The sequence below is a fragment of the Triplophysa rosa genome, linkage group LG19 (assembly GCF_024868665.1).
Source record: "Triplophysa rosa linkage group LG19, Trosa_1v2, whole genome shotgun sequence".
NCBI classification, from domain to species: Eukaryota; Metazoa; Chordata; class Actinopteri; order Cypriniformes; family Nemacheilidae; genus Triplophysa; species Triplophysa rosa.
In genome coordinates this window covers 408,356-426,248 of record NC_079908.1, presented here as the reverse complement: position 1 = coordinate 426,248, position 17,893 = coordinate 408,356, and the positions used below count along the sequence as shown (strand labels likewise).

At 39.4% G+C, this 17,893-nt stretch overlaps 1 protein-coding gene across 1 annotated transcript; it reads right to left on the bottom strand.

Moving 5' to 3' along the window:
• Positions 1-443: 443 nt before the first annotated feature.
• On the bottom strand, positions 444-17,829 carry LOC130569718 (prolyl 4-hydroxylase subunit alpha-2). The gene is made up of 14 exons (XM_057359520.1): positions 17,668-17,829; positions 17,502-17,598; positions 11,398-11,537; positions 11,176-11,307; positions 10,079-10,282; positions 9,657-9,823; positions 8,805-8,966; positions 8,597-8,667; positions 2,037-2,136; positions 1,437-1,487; positions 1,277-1,336; positions 1,137-1,205; positions 971-1,067; positions 444-758 (listed from the first exon to the last, which is right to left on the bottom strand). The coding sequence occupies exons 1-14, from the start codon at positions 17,738-17,740 to the stop codon at positions 688-690; spliced, it is 1,494 nt and encodes a 497-aa protein (XP_057215503.1). The 5' UTR covers positions 17,741-17,829; the 3' UTR covers positions 444-687.
• Positions 17,830-17,893: the final 64 nt, after the last annotated feature.

The window sequence follows — 17,893 nt, the reverse complement described above, 5'->3', positions numbered from 1 at the left end:
AACATATATGTGACCCTGGATCACAAAACCAGTCTTAAGTAGCACGGGAACATTTTTAGTAAAAGACAAAAATACATTGTGTGGGTCAAAATGATCGATTTTTCTTTTATGCCCAAAATCATTAGGATATTAAGTAAAGATCATGTTCCATGAAGATATTTTGTAAATTTCCTACCTTAAATATATAAAAACTTTATTTTTGTGAGTGGATGGCCTGCCACAGTGCCCCTGATTAACAACTTCAAAGGCAATTTTCTCAATATTTAGATTTTTTTGCGCTCTCAGATTCCTGAGTTTTAAACGGTTGTATCTCAGCCAGATATTGTCCTATTTTAACAACTCATATATCTATAGAAAGTTTATTTATTAAGCTTTCAGATTATGTAAAAAATCTCAATTTCGAAAAATTGACCCATAAGACTGGTTTTGTTGTCCAGGGTCACATATATGTTCATGTCATATACCCGGTGCATCGGCGCATGTCCTCTGACGTAACGTTAGGAGCTAGCAACGGCGTATATGATGACGTGTACCAGTGTAGTAGTGGTGGCCCATTTCTTAGCAGAAAATTTGTAACCCTTCTCCTCGCCACTTTGTTTCAAGGGGAAGGGGTAGGAAATAGAATTGGGCCTAAACGTTTGTTTACAGTGGCATTATTCTGTGTGTGTGTTTCTCCTGAAGCCGTTGTTACTCAGACTGGACGGTCGAGCACTTTCTCCTGAACTCCTGTCCTCCAGCACGAATCCACTTGTTGGCGACTAAAAGATTCAAATGAAGACATTGAAGAATTGGGTTTATTTTTAACTGGATAATTCCATCGTTTCATCTAGAAAAACTCTTTAGCACACTCTCCCCATGTTGAAATCATAAGAAAGAAGTACAAAAATCATAGCATTTTGTGCAAAAAGAAGTGTGCAGACAAATGTTGTTTTCGTGAGCTTCACCAAGAGTTAGTACTAGGACTCCCTACCCCATTTGTTGCCGACAAACACAGGACACGCGGCATGTAAGGTCCTGCCGTCTTCACTTCCATTTCTCAGCAGATTAAACCAAAACACTGCAGAACCCTTAAACAAGAGTGAATCCAGTCAGCGTGAGCGAGGAAATCACATCATGTCACACACACTTTAACTTACTCTCTTCGGCTGAAGTGCTGCGCCAATGTTTGGAAACACTGTCGCCCCTCCCACATCCACATCGCTCATCTACAACAGACAACATGACCCTCAAGAGTCTAAAATGACACATATCAGACAGAGCTAGATGATATTCTTACATAGATTAAAAGAGTGGCAATCCGGCCACCTCTGAGCTGAAAATCGGAGTCATTGGCCAGCTGTGGAGTGTAGAAATATTGGAGTTTGTTAATGAAACGCAATGACGTGACCTTAGGAAAAGGGAGAAAGAAATAACAATGAAAGCACTTGTTTTCCAACCTTTGAGTCATAATGCGGCTCATACTGGCCTCCAATCCCATAGTTTGCCACCTAAAAAAAGAGTCCAGCAAACGTTTAGACGGAACAATGGTGTTAAAGAAATCAAAACCATACTTAACATGCTTTGGTTTATATCCAGAAACTGCAGTTTCACAACACACATACAGTATGTCATTCACAAAATGCTGTTGCTGCAAAAACATCCTCTGTACCCTTGCAATCTTACGCATTCAGAAACCTCCTGCAGATCTTCTGAACATCACTCTACTTTCAGACTTTACTAGTCATGCCATCAGTCACCCAGAGCCGGAGAGGTTCGCAGGAGAATCGTAGCTCTACACGACTGCACGTGATGATGGTTTCAGCGCACAGCACCAGTGAGAGACCGTTTTACATTTATGCATTTGTCTGACTTTTATCCAAAGTGACTTCGAGTGCACCACGCTATACATTTGATCCGTATGTGTGTGGACTGGGAATCGAAGCCGAAGCTCTAACCGCTGAGCCACAGGAACATCTGAATGCATTACCAGATCACACGCACTACTGTAGTGTAATGAATTAGATCAGTCGTGTTCAGTTTTGCATTGGGATCTGTACCTGAAGCTCCTCTGCTGTCTCCAGATCTAAGCCAGTAACATCAGTGATTCTCTGATTGATCCGTGTGATGAGAGGATCGTCATCTTCAGAGAGCCAAGCGCTGAAAGAGATCAACTCCTTCACATTACACACACCAGCCCAAAACTACTGCATTACTACACAAGTCACTGTTGGGACTCAAACGAGCTCAAAGCTGTGCTATACACTATTTACAGTACATTTACAGCAATGGTCAATTTATCGAGCAGCTTCTTGAGGTCTCACCCTGACACGATTGTCATTCAGTACTGAAGTTCACATCTATTATGAGCTCTTATTGGCCACATACACACACTACACTTAAACTCGGTTGTCACTTCACCTTTTAGTGCTTAATCCTGTTCTGTACACACACAATTTACGGGAAAGATGTGTCTTCATCTGTATGTGACGTGCAAGAAAATAACAGAGAAAAAAGTCTTTACCTTTGTGACAGTGTTGCCAGATCTTCATAGAAGCCTAAATTAAAATCACTTCAAAATAAATGGACATGGCAACAATGCAAAAGAGCGCGGTGTGAAGCAGCCTTCCAAGCACGAACAAAACACAGCGCGTCTATCAGCGGTAGTTTGCGTTTCAATTGACAACAAAACGAGTCTTTCACCGAAACATATCAGACATTAAATGGGTTATGTTCTTATTGACAGCTGCGAGACGTTAGAACCAGTATGGTTACCAGTGTGTCAATCATCTCAAATGCGGGAGTACCTGTTCCGTACACTACACGCATGGACCCATCATTTACTCCCGACTCTATTTCTTCATTATTCAGAAAAGAGTAGAACAGAACAGAATAGCATTACTTTATTGTCATTCTATATTTCTGACTGGTGTATGAAAATATACTGTAGCTGCATGCATGTAGTGACATGAAATGAAATATACTTCATGGTCCCTGATAGGGAAATTTGTAGTGGAACATTTTTCCACGCAGCATGAAACACAATATTCACACACACTATACACATAATAGACGTACACATAAACATTACTGATCCATATACAGCAGGCTAATTGATACTGGTACAAAAAAAGATCTTCAATTGGTTTGCTTTTATGACGAGAAGTTCTGTACCTTCTTCCGGAGGCTAAGAGTTCATAACAAGAGTAGATTACAAGACGGGTTATCTAAAATCCTTTTAGCCTCATTCAGTCCACATTGCTCGTCTTTCAGTCCGACCATCTTCATAGCAGTGCGAACAATATACAGTATCTTATGGTGCATTCACACCTGTCTTGTTTGGTTCGATTGAATCGAACTCAAATTCGTTTCTCTCTTGGGTGCGGATCTTTTGGGCAGGTGTGAATACAGCAATCGTACTCGGGTGCGGACCAAACCACCGTACCGAGACCACCTCCTCAGCTTCCAAATGAACTCTGGTACGGTTCGTTAAAGGGTGTGAAGATGGCCCGTCCTCGATTCGACCCAGTTGCAGAAATCGGTCTTCTGCGCAGTGCGGCTGTCAGCATGTCATAGGCGCACATAAGAGCATGCTCTCTCCGCCGGAACTGTCATAGGGATGGTTACCGAAACCCGGTATTAAACGGGCACCGGGGCTAAACGCGCAGCACGGCCAGCCTGTGACTGTGAATGCTTTTTCTTGCGCCTGCCTCCGCACTGCGCTGCGTGTCTCCTACATATGTAGTAGGGCTGTGCACGACTAGTCGAATATTAGATCTCAATTATTATTTGAAAATGAAAAACTTCCCCACAGGGTTAAGTTACCGCCACAGAAGACACTATTAGAATGTTCATTCTCATTTAACGCTTCTTCACTTCATCTGTAATGACTTTATAAGACACATCAAATATTTAAATTAGTCTGCGGTCTGAGTGAACAAAGATTTAGGAACACATACAAATTCATTTTTAACTTTACACACCGGCCGCTCACAACTTCAGAGCTGTTCATTTGTTAAAAATACATCAACTAATGCTGATTTAAGCTTGAAACATGAAAATGTAGATTTAACTGCAACTATTGGCTTTAAAATAAGATTGTACCTTGTTCCATACCTAAAAGCCATGTATTTTCCTCCTAAGAACTTTGATGGGGTCGTCGCCTTCAAATTATAGCCTGCAAATGAATTTTTAACTGAAGTGATGTTTTTCGTTTTAAAACACGCTGTATTGTTACCTTGCAGAGCTAAATAAGGCAGACACTGATAATGAAAAGCGAATTTATATGCAGTGGGGATCAGAATTAGTAAATATCTTCCTCAAATGACGGTGACAAAATAAACAGGGAAACATGCACTACAATGGCTCCGTCTGTGTTAAGGGGTATTTTTTAGGATCTTAACTCATGGCATGGCGGTATCAAGCCTGTTGACTTTATTTATTATCAACATTATAAATGATAAAAACAGATATTCTTGTCAGTTCTGGCTATTGTTACCGGGCACACGAAGAGCAGCGCGTCTTCTGTTTTGTACGGTTTTTGTACGTTCTCTTTTTATGCGTTTGCTCCGCATGGGTTTAAACGCTGTTTTTGTGTAGGCCCTATTTTTTTATTGACTTTTTCCAATGTTGCTAATGTTTTCAACTTAAAAAAACACATATACGGCATACATACAGGATATAATATTAGTGCGCTATGAATATTTAATGATAGTTAAGCTTGCTGTGAAATTTTGACTAAATAAAAGTTAAAATTTAGGTCTTAATTAACTTAATTTAAATAAACGAATATTCTAATATTCGTTTTTATGAGCTGGAATACCTCTGGTTTGCTCATTTCATTTGGATTAAATGACGTGGCACATTTAATTCATTTTGTACTCGTTTTTAAAATCCAAAATACTTCCTTAATACAAATAAAACTAGCCAAATATACAATATTTAATTAAATTGAGAATTTTATTCTAATAAAATAAACATGCATAAATCTGTCCAGTAAAATTCAGTAACCCATTTAAAATTTTGAACTTTAGTTAAAGTAGCAGCTATATTGAACCGACCCATTTCTTTTAATGCTGCTGGTCCAAGCTAAAGACAATTTATTTTACATTAAAAAAATAATAAAGCAGTCTAAGTTTTATTCTTAATGTCTTTGTTTTGGTTTCCTTATTTGCATAAAAATATGAAAAAGAACTGATAAGTACACCGATAAGCAGTATTTGTAATAGCATTAAAATCTGTAATACCCATCCCTAGTTTTGCAGCACATCTTCCTCTTTTCAAAATCCTAATAAAAGCATCATATGACATTGTATCTTAGGATGCTATTAAAGTTTCGGCATATTGCGTTAGTAGCTGATAAAATAAAAACTGCACTACGAAAGATCTCCATGATTAGCCTATTTTTGCACTTCTTGCTTTTCCCTGCCTGACAATTTATGTCCAATGAGTGGATGACCTTAGCACACATGTGGTATGTTTATAATTTTGGTTCACTTGCAAAAAGGGCAGTGTGAAAGCGAACCACACCAAACAAAAAAAAATCAACATTGCATTTGGTCCGGACCAAAGCAAGGGAACTAGCGGACTTTCCTGGTGTGAATACACCCTTAAATTTGTATTTGACAGAGAACTTACCGTACCAGGTACCATTTCTGATAACACTTTCTAATATAGACTGATAAAAGAGGACCATCACTTTCCTATCAACTCTATAAACCCATAATCTTCTTAAAAAGTACAATCTCTGTCTGGTGTAGTCTTTCACACCCAGTGAACATGCGTGTCCCACATTTATTGTAGCCATAGAGTTTCGGTTTTGAAGATTGTTTCCTATGTTCTTATATGTACAGTATATCGCCGCACTGACAGGGAGCAGCAAAACAAAAAAAGAGCAACAAGTTACACGTTTTACGTACTACGTACTAATTGACCAGACCAAATGGCTAAGCGTCCCAATACATTGGATAATTCCTTCTCCAAGAAATCAAAAACAGAAGCAGACAAGTGTCAGTCGTTTAGAAGATGATGAATGTCTGATGTGAGCTGCCAGTTACGTTCCAAATTGGAGCCAGGCCTCCACAGACAGTGCGGGTCCTGAGCAAAATCCAGTTCATGGACCCATACCAACGTTATTGAGATTGGGCCATACAGTATATCAACCAGGAACTTCATCTCCAGTGACTGATGGCAGAAAGTTCAGGAAAGACTGGTATCAGATTCATGAATGCCCCGCTGTTGATCTGGCCTTTTGTTTCACATGTTGCGCATTTGGAGGCAACGAGTCTACGACAGACGCATTTCAAGTGACTGGATTTGCCAACTGCAAAAAAGTCACTGAAAGATTAAAATTTAAACGAACATCAGAAAAGCAGCGCGCACATATCTGCAAGTTTAAAAATAAAAACTCACCTACAGACACTCAAAACGGGAAGTGTAGAGATGCCACTGAGCAGTAAACACGCAAAGAGAGCGGATGAGAACGAGGAATACTTGAAAAAGATATGCGAGATATCTGTTGTCACTCTGGTATTGCTTGGTCACAACGAAATGGATGTATCAGAAAACAGTTGATGGATTTAAGGGCCACTGATAACCAACTAATTAAGCAGCTATTCAAAAAAAGAGAGAGATCATGTAATTCATAGCAAGCCCCAGAATGAGTTGACCAATATAACGTCCGGTCAGGTTAAAAGTGACATCATTCAAAGAGTGCATGAAGCTGGAAGTTTTGCCCCATTGCAGATGAAACGCAAGACATACAGGTAAGTCAACATGAGCAAGTTGCAGTGGTTTTAAGACCTGTCGACAGAGACCTCGCTGGCCACAAATCATTCATTGCATTTTATCGGACTGACAAAACAGATGGTGAGTCTTTGACACTTCTTTTAAAAAATGGAACTGACAAGCTTCACTCTTGATATCTTCAACTTGAGAGCGCAATGTTACGAGTATGCAAGGAGCCTATTGTGGTGTAGCTGCACGCATTTTAGTAGTCTGCTGACATTCGCTTTTTGCTCCGTTTTGTTATTCACGACAAATTCTTTGTCGTCACTATGGATTTTCACAAGAGGAGACGAATTGTCACTTTTCAATGCTATGCCAACTGGAGAAGCGAGTTTTGAACAACGATTGTCACCGTTCACTCTAGAAAGTCTAGAAAATATTGGCAACCTCTTGAAGTTATTCTTGACTGTGCCTATGAGCATCATGTGAACGAAATTCTTCTAACTTGCGCCGACTGAAGACATACATGAGAAACACAGTGACACAGGAGAGACTCTCGGACTTTGCAGTACAGAACATTGAAAGTGAAAGTGAAAAGTGAAAGTGACCTATTAGTCAGATATGGTGACCCATACCCGAAATGTGACCTCTGCATTTAACCCATCCAGAGAGTAGTGAACACACGCACAGCAAGTGGTGAACACACGTACACCCGGAGCAGTGGGCAGCTATCACTGCAGCGCCCGGGGAGCAAGTAGGTGTAAGGTGCCTTGCTCAAGGGCACCTCAGTCGCTACCCTCTGGCTCTGGGAATCGAACCGGCAACCTTCTGGTCATGAGTCCGACTCTCTAACCATTAGGCCACGACTGCCCAGTCATGACAGAAAGGGCCAGTCATGGGGATTTGGATAAAACAGTTAATCACTTTGATAATCACACATTTAGCACTTCACTAAGGCAATGTTGTTTTGTTGTAAGGTTGTTGTACTTAAATCCCCTTGCTTAAAAGTTCTGCAAATAGTTTGCTGATACAGCTACGAAAAGGCTGGCGATGTTTAATAATGCTTCCCTGAACTCAAGAGTTCAATGCCGCCCATGGAAAATATTTAGAGGTTTTGTTTACCACAGACCTTATTTCATGTGATTTACCAAAAAACCCACTACAAAGCTTCCCAAATTCTAATCTAGCAGGACACAGCTATGGCGAGGAGTGAACGCCAGCCCAATCGAGCTGTTCACACTTGAGCGAGATCTCTCCGGGATAAAGAGACCAACTATGATGTAGTCCCTAATTGGACAATTCTCCTGGAAAAGCACGCGGCACGCCCACGCGGCAGCAAGGAGAGCAGGAGAAGGAGCATGAGCAGACATCACTTTCACTTGTGTGCAGGAGAGAGAGAGAGAGAAGTTCAGGTGTTTGTTTGTTCACTGCATTTGGGTGATGAATGTTATATAAACGGTGGATATAACGCTGGATTTGGAGATGGTTTGAAACTGATATATGGAGCCGTCCCAGTGCTAAAAGATGCCGGACATGAACCGCATGCGGTGAGTGAAACTGATGTCTGTGTTTTGTTGGCAATGGGTGCGCACGTGCTTTAGTTCAGTGTACCCTTCCCCCCCGCACACGGAAATAATCGCACAGCTGTTCCTCTCTTTTATAATTGTGATCAAACTAAATACTCTTCGAAGATACGAAGTATGCAATACTACTCTATAGGTACTCAAGATTAATATGAGATTGGCAGAAACTGCGTGTGTTACGGCCGCTTTAAAGGCACTCATTAGTGTGCTGATGGTTCACACAAAACAAAGAAAAGGTGAGAACTAAACCATTAATCACACAATCACAGTTAGTACTGGAGTTTCTTTCATTGGAGAATAGAGCACATTACCTTTTTGACACTCGGACTTCCGCAGAAAACTTTTTCCCAGACACCGGATCTGAGACTTTAGCTCTGGAAAGCTAAATATAAACCCAGCATAATGTTAAACATGCGTTATTATTAGATGTATTCAATCCTGAGCGAAACAGAAACAGAGATGACAGAATTCTTTCTACACAGAAATACCCTTCTCATGGTGTGTTTGTGTGTGCTGTACCTTGGGTCTGGCCAGTGTTTTGATGATGTTCATCTCTCGCTCTGACGTGAAGTCATGATATCTCAGAATCAGCGGCTGTGTCCACTCCACCTCCTCTTTGAACGGAGCATAAATCCCCAGCCGTCCTCTCCTGTACCTGCACACCAGCCCTCTCTCTGTCCTCTACATCCAACACACATTCATTCCATTTACTGACGCGTGCCTGGTGCTGTGTCACAGATGAATGACGTCCAAACTCTTTTCTGATACACAGAATGTGTGTCGACACTTTCATTACATTCATGACATGTACAGTAAGATCAGAAAAGCACTGAATGATGTTGTGTTTTTATTACACGGCTCGTTGGAACGCTTGACTCTGATTGGCCAGATGTGACATTTGCAGGTTCGTTATTCCCAGATAACCACCTCTCAAAACTAATAACACACGGTAACCCGGATGCAGTAAATCATTATGACAGGTTTTTTTGACAAATGAATGATAAATATGTCTTTTAATAACATATATGATATGATATTTACAGATGATTCAACCGACTTGAATGTTCGTGACGTCTGAACGTCGTTTCTTACCTTAAAACCGAAACTAAACGTCTTTTCCTTGCGGAAGGTCTGCGTTCGGTAAAAATGAGCTCATAAAATATTTCCAATTCACATTTCATGTCCAGTTTGTTTCTCGTGTGGCAAGTAGGCGTGTAATAAGCGGCATAATGTACAAGCAGCCGGCTGTTATCGCCAAATAAACCCCTTCTGTGTGACACAAGACCCTCCGCTTCACGTCCTGATCACACTGAAGGGGATTATTAATTTCTGCCATAACAACCGGCTGCCTGGACATTAGCTCTTACTCACCGACTTAAGTCGCCTGCCTGTGCACAGACTCTCATACGTGTTCTCCTCGTGTGACGTGTGTTCCAGTGCTGTGGCAAAGTGAGCGCTGACTTCTGTCCAATCCCACGTCTTCATCGTCTCTATCATGTGTGCGGAACATGCAGGCCGATCTCTCACATTCATCAGATCTGTAGTGGGAATACATTTCATTGACATTGATCTTGTTAGCTAATCCTTTCAAATGAGTTATTTTTCAAGTTAACAAAACATCAAATCTAAGGATATGTGTTTGAAGGGTCACAAGCAAACATTTCAAACAAAAGAGACATCTGAAGTGTGTTTTTATTTGATCCTGACAGAAACAAAAACACACTAGAGACCTTGAAGAGAGGATCAGTATCACATCTGTGCTGGGCACTAGGATGTCTTGTAGAAGTGTGTACCTTTGACAGCTGACAGGTGACAGGAGAATAACGCGAGATGGTACAGAAGGTCTTCTCTGCTGACGGTGGCTTTCTCACCGGCGTTGAGTTTTCTGAGGGTCTCCAGCATCCACACAAGAGCCGAACCCAACCTCTGGTTCTGATACGACATCACTGCAATGTCAAAGGTTTCATCTGCATCCAGTGTTATGTTGTGCTTTACTTCTAAAAATACAGACAAAAACATAAATAATACCTTCACACAAACCAAATCCACTAGATTTGTATATTTACCGAAGGAAAAACGAGTGAGTGAAGCTCGTCTGTGCTGCCACGGCACATACAGTATACCGACGACGCATGTCCAAACCATCAGAGATCCACTGACACCTGTCCGTCATTTTCAACCCTGAACACTTTCATCAGGTGTGTTTCCCTCGTCTCTTTCTCTACTGTACACACTGAGTCCCTCCTTCAATTCACAGCTGGTGTTTGCGCTCTCATTTTATCAGAGGAAAGTGTGGTTCTGATCCCTCCCATTATTTCTGCTCGTAGCCAAAACAGCGCAGCAGGATTGAAACACATTTAATAAACCGCGTGTTCAATGTCAGCTGCAATTACTGTGATGCAATTCTTCAATATTTCAATAAAAACCCACAGCTGAAACTTTTATGTGCCATGTAACCCAGAGAGTTGAGACATGTCAGTCACATCCATGTGGCGAGTTTCATCAACACACGCACACACTTATTATCTCCGTGGGGACAGACCATTGGCGTAATGGTTTTTATACTGTACAAACTGTATATTTTATCCCCTAAACCTAAAGATCATAGAAAACTTTTTTTAGGTTTGCATTTTTAGATTTTAAAAAAGTATTGTTCTGTACAATTTATAAGGGATTTCAAAACAAGGCCACACACACACACACACACACACATACAGAGGTCAGATCATACATGGCAGAGAATCAAGAACACTCATGGATACTGTTTGTGTCTAACCAAGCCGCTCATTCAGAAGAGCAGCAGATGAAACATGTCAGCTCTGGTCTGGATGGAGGAGGAACTCTGACCAGTGAAATATTCATCAGAGAACTGACATCAAATGAAACCCACCGGAAAACCCAGAGATGTTTGTGGGATGTAATCTGTAGATGTCCTGCAGTCTGAGCAGAGCCATCACTAAACCTTCAACGTCATCAGGACCGGGTAACATCTGAGCCGCCGAACGCACTTTCTTCAAACTGTCTGTGAAAAGTAATGACAAAAGGTCCAAACTAATGAAAAGGCCGGTTTTCTGCATTCACGCATTCACGCAGTCAGCGCTTCTCCTCACACCTTGTACGTTTTCTTCTTCTAGAACTTCTCTTGTGATTGTCCAGACTTTATTCAGTTTTCTCACAAGCCGATACGCTGCTAGAGGATTGCTGATGAATGTCTCTGTGTCTTCAGATGTACACTCTAGCGCATTAACAGCCCTGATCAAAAAACAACATCAAAATTAAACACGTAATTCAATTCAATATAATGCCTTTTGTGTTGTGTGGTGAAATGAGATTTGTGTGTAATGCAGAACTTTCCAAATGAAACATTCTTCATCCTGACATTTTAACCGACTACAGAATTTCACACGAGTCACCAGGTTTCATTTCAGTCGGACATAACACCTGTTCCTGTTTCCCATTCATTTCCTCTATCAGTTTATTCGTAGGACCATTTTGAAACATTTGATTAGTTTATTTATTTTTACCATCATCAAGTACATTTATCATTCCATGAAGATATAAACCTGAGACAATGTGGCAATGTCTCCAAGATGTACTTACGTGCCTGACAACTGTGTGCAAGAACTTGTTAGAACACAAAGAGTGCTCACAACAAACATTGATTTGACTCAGTTGATTGATTTATAACATGATTTATGACAGTATCCCCTTTTCACACCATTTTAACCCAAGTGCCTAAAACTTTTCTCAGTCCTGTAGCTTTGCAGGTCGGTTTCTTCAAGCGTTGCCACAGTTCTTCTTGATTTAGTTTGTCTGAGTTTTTTCTCTTTATTGATGTAATAATAGACAGACACAGTGATGATAGAGAGACCAGGGCTGGGTTTCCCGAAACCTTCGTAAAACTACGTCGTTCTTAAGAGTATATTGCTACCACTCTTATGGTATAACTTAAGAATGACGTAGCGTTAAGAAGGTTTCGGGAAACCCAGTCCTGATCTCCACGTGGCGCACCGGCTGTAGTCAGACTCGCTGTGCATACAAACGATCTTGGATTATTATGGCAAAAGGAATGTTTGGAAAAGTAAACTAATAAACTAAAAATGTTTCAAAACCAACCATGGGAAGATGTGGGAAAAAATATGGATAAGACTTTTGCACAGTATTGTCTGTCAAACGGAGTAATAGACAAACACTACAATAAATAAACATAGTCATCACAATCATATACACACTGTAAAACTTTGCTGTAGTTTTGATTACTACTTAATATTTTCCTATTAGTACTGTTTTTAATTTGAGTTCAACTTGACTTTAATCGAAATCAAAACACTTTGACTTTTGAGATTCAAAATGAGCAAGAAGAGACCGGTGTCATTACTGGCATTACACTGCAAAACAATGACATTCTTCCTGAGCATTTTTGTATTGTTTTCTAGTAAAAATATTTAAAATGTCTTAAATGACGATACATTTATATAACAAGAAAAGTGACCTGAGATGTTTAGTCTTGTTTTATGAAAGAAAATATAAGAACTAAGTAAGTTTATGTTGAAAACAAAATTGAGCCTATTATGCCAAATGTTCATTACTGTAAACTGAAGGACTGAAGGAATCTGCTGGAACATTGAAAATGATGGACGGCCTGGACCCCTCAAAGTGCTCAACCCCATCAAACTAATTTGGGGTGAGTTGGAAAATAAACGAGACAGATCTGTTGTACCTTGAAAGGAAAGCTTTTGGCTTGAGTTGCAGAAGTCATGGGATAACGTTTGTGTTGAAGTTCTCAGGAGATGTACAGTATATAGAGAGATGCGCTGCTGACATTTCTGCAAAAGGTGGACATATCACATGTGACCCTGGAGCACAAAACCAGTCTCAAGTCGCACGGGTATATTTGTAGCAATAGCCAAGAAAACATTGTATGGGTCAAAATGATCCATTTTTCTTTGATGCCACAAATCATTAGGTCATAAAGTAAAGATCATGTTCCATAAAGATCATTTGTCCTAACAAACCATACACTACATCAATACCTTTCAGCTTTCAGATGATGTATTAATCTCAATTTCAAAAAATTGACCGTTATGACTGGTTTAGTGGTCCAGAGTTACAAATATTACATTTAAAAGTGGCTAAAACAGTACGACTCACTTGATCTGATAATTGTTGTGCTCAGAGCACCATCTGTGTGTTTCATAAACATTTTGAAATGAAATCACGTTTTGGAGGCACAGAAAGGGCAATCTTTTCAGATCTGTCAGGTGTTCTAATAATTTTGGCCACCACTGCAGTAATACTGAACACAAAAATAGAATAGAATAGAATAGTACAATTATAATGTAATTTCATAATACTGAACATAATAATACAACAACAACAGTACTACTGTTTAATAGTGTCATATAATACTGAAATGAAAATCATTCTATCTGTACTAGGGATGTAAGGATTCACCGTGAGCCGGTTGAAAATCGATTATAATGTGTGACGATTCAAATCGGTTGAGGTGTGAATTGAATCGCAATACATTTTCTGAACAGCAGGGGTCGCCATGTTCACTGCAAATCTAAACGTGGACATGCTGATATTTCTTAAATGCAAAAAAATCCAAGAAAAGCTCAGACAGTATTAGTTTGTTTATATTAAAGATAGTTTTTCTATTATTAATTTGTTTTAAAATTGCAGTTTAGTTTTGTTATTTGAAATAAAAAAAATGATTATACAAAGAAACGTGAAGTATTTAAGAAATAATGCAAGGGAAGTTGTTCATTTCTAATTTGTTTCAACTCATTTTGTAAAAATAAATCGTGAATAAATCGCATCGTGAGATCATAATCATGAATCGCATCGCATCGTGAGCTGAGTGAATCGTTACATCCCTAATCTGCACACATTGATTTTTTTATTTAGTTGTGTGTGCATGTGCACAATAAAGAGAATGACATTTTGACATTACTGTTCTGACGAATGAGGGTGACATAACAAAAGTGTATTTGTGTGGTGGTGTTGAAAGTTTTGTGTTTGTCTCTCTTGTGAGGTCTTATGAGTTTGACCTGCAGCTCACAAACTCAATTCATAATTACAAATACAACATCAAGGGGAATAATGTAAAAAATATGCTTTTGACATAACCGTGCAGCCCTTATCGCAATTAAACCTATTCATTTATCGCAGGAAAAAATAAAAACGAATAAAAGGTTCAATTCAATTAAATTAGTTCCGCGCTATATCTTAAAAAAAAAATATATATATATATATATATTATAGTCCTATCTATTTCTGATAATAGATGTGCAGGCTGAATTAGTTTCTCGTGGCCACAGCATATTATCACGTTCCCACGAGGTGATATATCGCGGTCACCGTATATAATAGCTTTTTGTGTATTTCAACTTCTTTTTCTCAAGTTTTCATGCTGTGACCACGGGGACGGGAACTGTTGTGTTAAATTACATTAAACCTACACCTTGAGGAGGTCTACCAGAAGATAAGTTTGGGCCACATGATGTTTGTTTTTGTTGTTGCCACTGAAACAGTGTTTCCTGTGTTTCTAGATTTGAATGTTCTAATAGACTATATGTGGCTGAGATTTAAGTAGCAGTATCTCATTATGACGTACTTCCACTAAAATATCAGCATGTTAAGCCACTTCCGCTCTCATCGGGCTGAGGTCATTTGTCACCATATGATAAGGATATGTTTACAAAAAATATACAAAACAATTTCAGCAAACCGACAGCAGTAGAGCTGAGCATTGACATGTGCCTCTGTGCTCATGCCTGGAGTATAAGTGCAGACCTTTACTTTACTTTTTTCATATTTGTGAATGTAGCTTGAAACAGATGGACTGAAGCACTTCTCCTTTTTGGTTGTCGATGTATGACGTGACGTAGTGACGTTTTTCATCAAAGAGTGCAGAACAGTACTCTACTCTCAGCCAGTCTTGTCTCATTGTTCCAAGGTTACCACAGCGAGCAGGATGCAGTTCATGGCCTGACCTGATGGTAGAGCGGAGACCTGACAAGAGCTGAGATGATAGAGCTGGATAAAGAAGGACGCGGTCACCTGACACGTCTTCACCACAACATTTCAAATGCTATTAGATTATTAATGATCATCTTAAACTATAATTGACCTTATTATTAAGTTTATTTATTTTATTTAGCCTTGTTGTGCAAGCACTCTGGAGCTTGTGCAGAGGCAGCAGCTTTTGCCAGAGGGGAACTGGAATCCCCTGGTTGGGCCTGGGTTCTCCTGAGGGTTTTTTTCTCCATTAGAGTTTTGGGTTCCTCGCCACCGTTTGCATACTGTTCTTTTGCACTATTTGCCTGGTTGGGGGGGCTGCTTTAGAATTTTAAAGTTTTACTTAATTAATATTGCATATAGGAATTTATAGTCTGTTATATTTGACCTGTGCTTCTCTCTCCTTTATCTTAAATGTGTGCTCTCACTGAGCATGTGTGTGTGTGTGTGTGTGCGTGTGTGTCTGTGTGTGTGCGCGTACTTGTCTGTGTACGTGTGTGTGTGTCTATGTGTGTTAGTACGTGTGCATATTGTGTGTGTGGAGTGTTTTGTATGTGGGTATGTCTGTTTTCTGTGTTTTCACCTTTTCTTGTTTTTGCAGGTACAACTTTAATTGTTTTGCTTATAGTCAATATGTCTCATGTACAGCTGCTTTGTAACAATGAACATTGTAAAAAGCGCTATATAAATAAAGTTGAGTTGAGTAGTGTTTGAATAACTTGACCGCGTGAAAAATGTCATTGTTCTCTATGGATGCTACATGCGGTGGATGTAACTGAGCTGACTGAGGCAAAACGCAGAAGTGATTGTGCAGTCTTTTAATTTTTTAACTACATTTTTAATTCTTTTTATTTTCATTTACTTATTTTTTTCACTTTTAACAGTTTTGTTACATGCTACAGTATACGTTTTATTTTATTTTTGTTTATGTTGCCAGTTGATACTTTTAGTTTAGTTTTTATTTATTTGTTAGTAAATTGTTAACTAACAAATAAATAGTTATTAGTTAATTATTTTAGTGACTTAAATTTAGTTCAGTTTATTGCAGAGGCAACATTTCTCATTTTAGTTTAGTTCAGTTTTTCAAATAATATTCAGGCAGATATTTGATGTGATTTTAATTAACAGAATGTTTGAATGTTTTCATAGTTTTAGTAAACTATACAGTAAGTTTGCTCAGTGCAGTGTACACAGAGATTTTACTGGAATGGTCAAACGTCAGATGAACTGACAGCTGCTTTTATGTAAGATAATATTCATCAGGGCTGTAGTCAAGTCCACCTTTGTCGAGTCCAAGACCAGGACTAGCTGAGACTGAGTCAAGACCAAGTCTAAAGAGGTTCGAGTCCAAGTGAAGACCGAGTCCAAATGAGACGGTCCAGACACAGACAGAAAAAAGAATCCTCTTCAAAAACCAAGAACACTTACTTTATTTGTAATGATCAAATTAGGTCATTTTATTTACTTTAGGTAAAGTAATTTCACCAAAGTCACATAAAGCCGAAGTGCAACTTCAGGTTTGAGTCTTTTTATTGTAGTGTAACAATCCCATTATGGGCTGCCAATGGAAAATATGGCCATCCTCAGCTTGTTGACTTGTCAGTGATAACTGCATTGAATCAACATCACTTTTGCAAATACAATTAATGTTGAAAGAATGTAGAAGTTTCACCAAACATCATTATTGTGATCAGTAGTTGCTTTAGTTGGGTTCTTGATTCTTGTGTTTTAAAATTAGGTTTTCATTGTCTCTTATAACAGTGTGCTCAAATACAATTGTTGAGGCACAGCATCACAGTAACAGTTTAATATGTCACCGTATCTTAGCGTTGTGAACCAGAACACTCAAATCAGTCATTTAGTATCATTTCATTTAGTATTATTTATCATCTTTTTTACAGCTTGACACCCATCACTAAAAGTAACCTACTCAAAGAGGAAAGAGAATGAACTTAATGAAAGTCAAGAGTCCAACTAAAGCAAACATAAATGCTTCATCAATGGTTTTGTTTGGAAGGAGAAAATACCATCGGACTCGGTCGAGAAAATGTGGCGAGTCCAATGACCGAGTCCGAGTGCAGATACCACCCAAGACAAGTGTGAGACTACATGCAGAAAACCGTCTCGAGTCCGGACTCAAGTACTACAGCACTGCATTCATCACATACTAATGTCCAGTGCAAAGCGTCTTACCTCTTGAGAATGTCCGTCAGTCTCTGCAGTGCTTCTGTATATTCACTGAGACATTGAGCAAACTCTCTTTGGATGTCAATCAGTTGAGTCATATGATCTGTAAACAGAGTTTCATGTGAAAACAGTTCCTTTTCATCCGTTTTCTAGAGCACAGGTTCACACTCACCTGTTGAAGAATAAAACTCAGTCGAGTAACACCAGTGTGTTGACAGCAGCAACATCATCCACTTCACCTCCATTACAGCCTTCAGCTCCAGTGCAAACGGAAGAAACACAAGCGGTCCAAGCAGATAAACCGAGTCACTGAACCTCAACGATCCACAGAAACACACAGAGACAAACCACCGTGACACCCGTTTACATGAAACCACGCCCCACCTACAGCTATGATC

Coding starts and splice junctions, on each gene's coding strand:
- LOC130569718 (XM_057359520.1), bottom strand. CDS start 17,740: ATGGAGGTGAAGTGGATGATGTTGCTGCTGTCAACACACTGGTGTTAC. Junction 1,337..1,436: donor AGCCGCATTATGACTCAAAG/GTTGGAAAACAA, acceptor TACACTCCACAG/CTGGCCAATGACTCCGATTT. Junction 1,068..1,136: donor CAGCACTTCAGCCGAAGAGA/GTAAGTTAAAGT, acceptor CTCTTGTTTAAG/GGTTCTGCAGTGTTTTGGTT.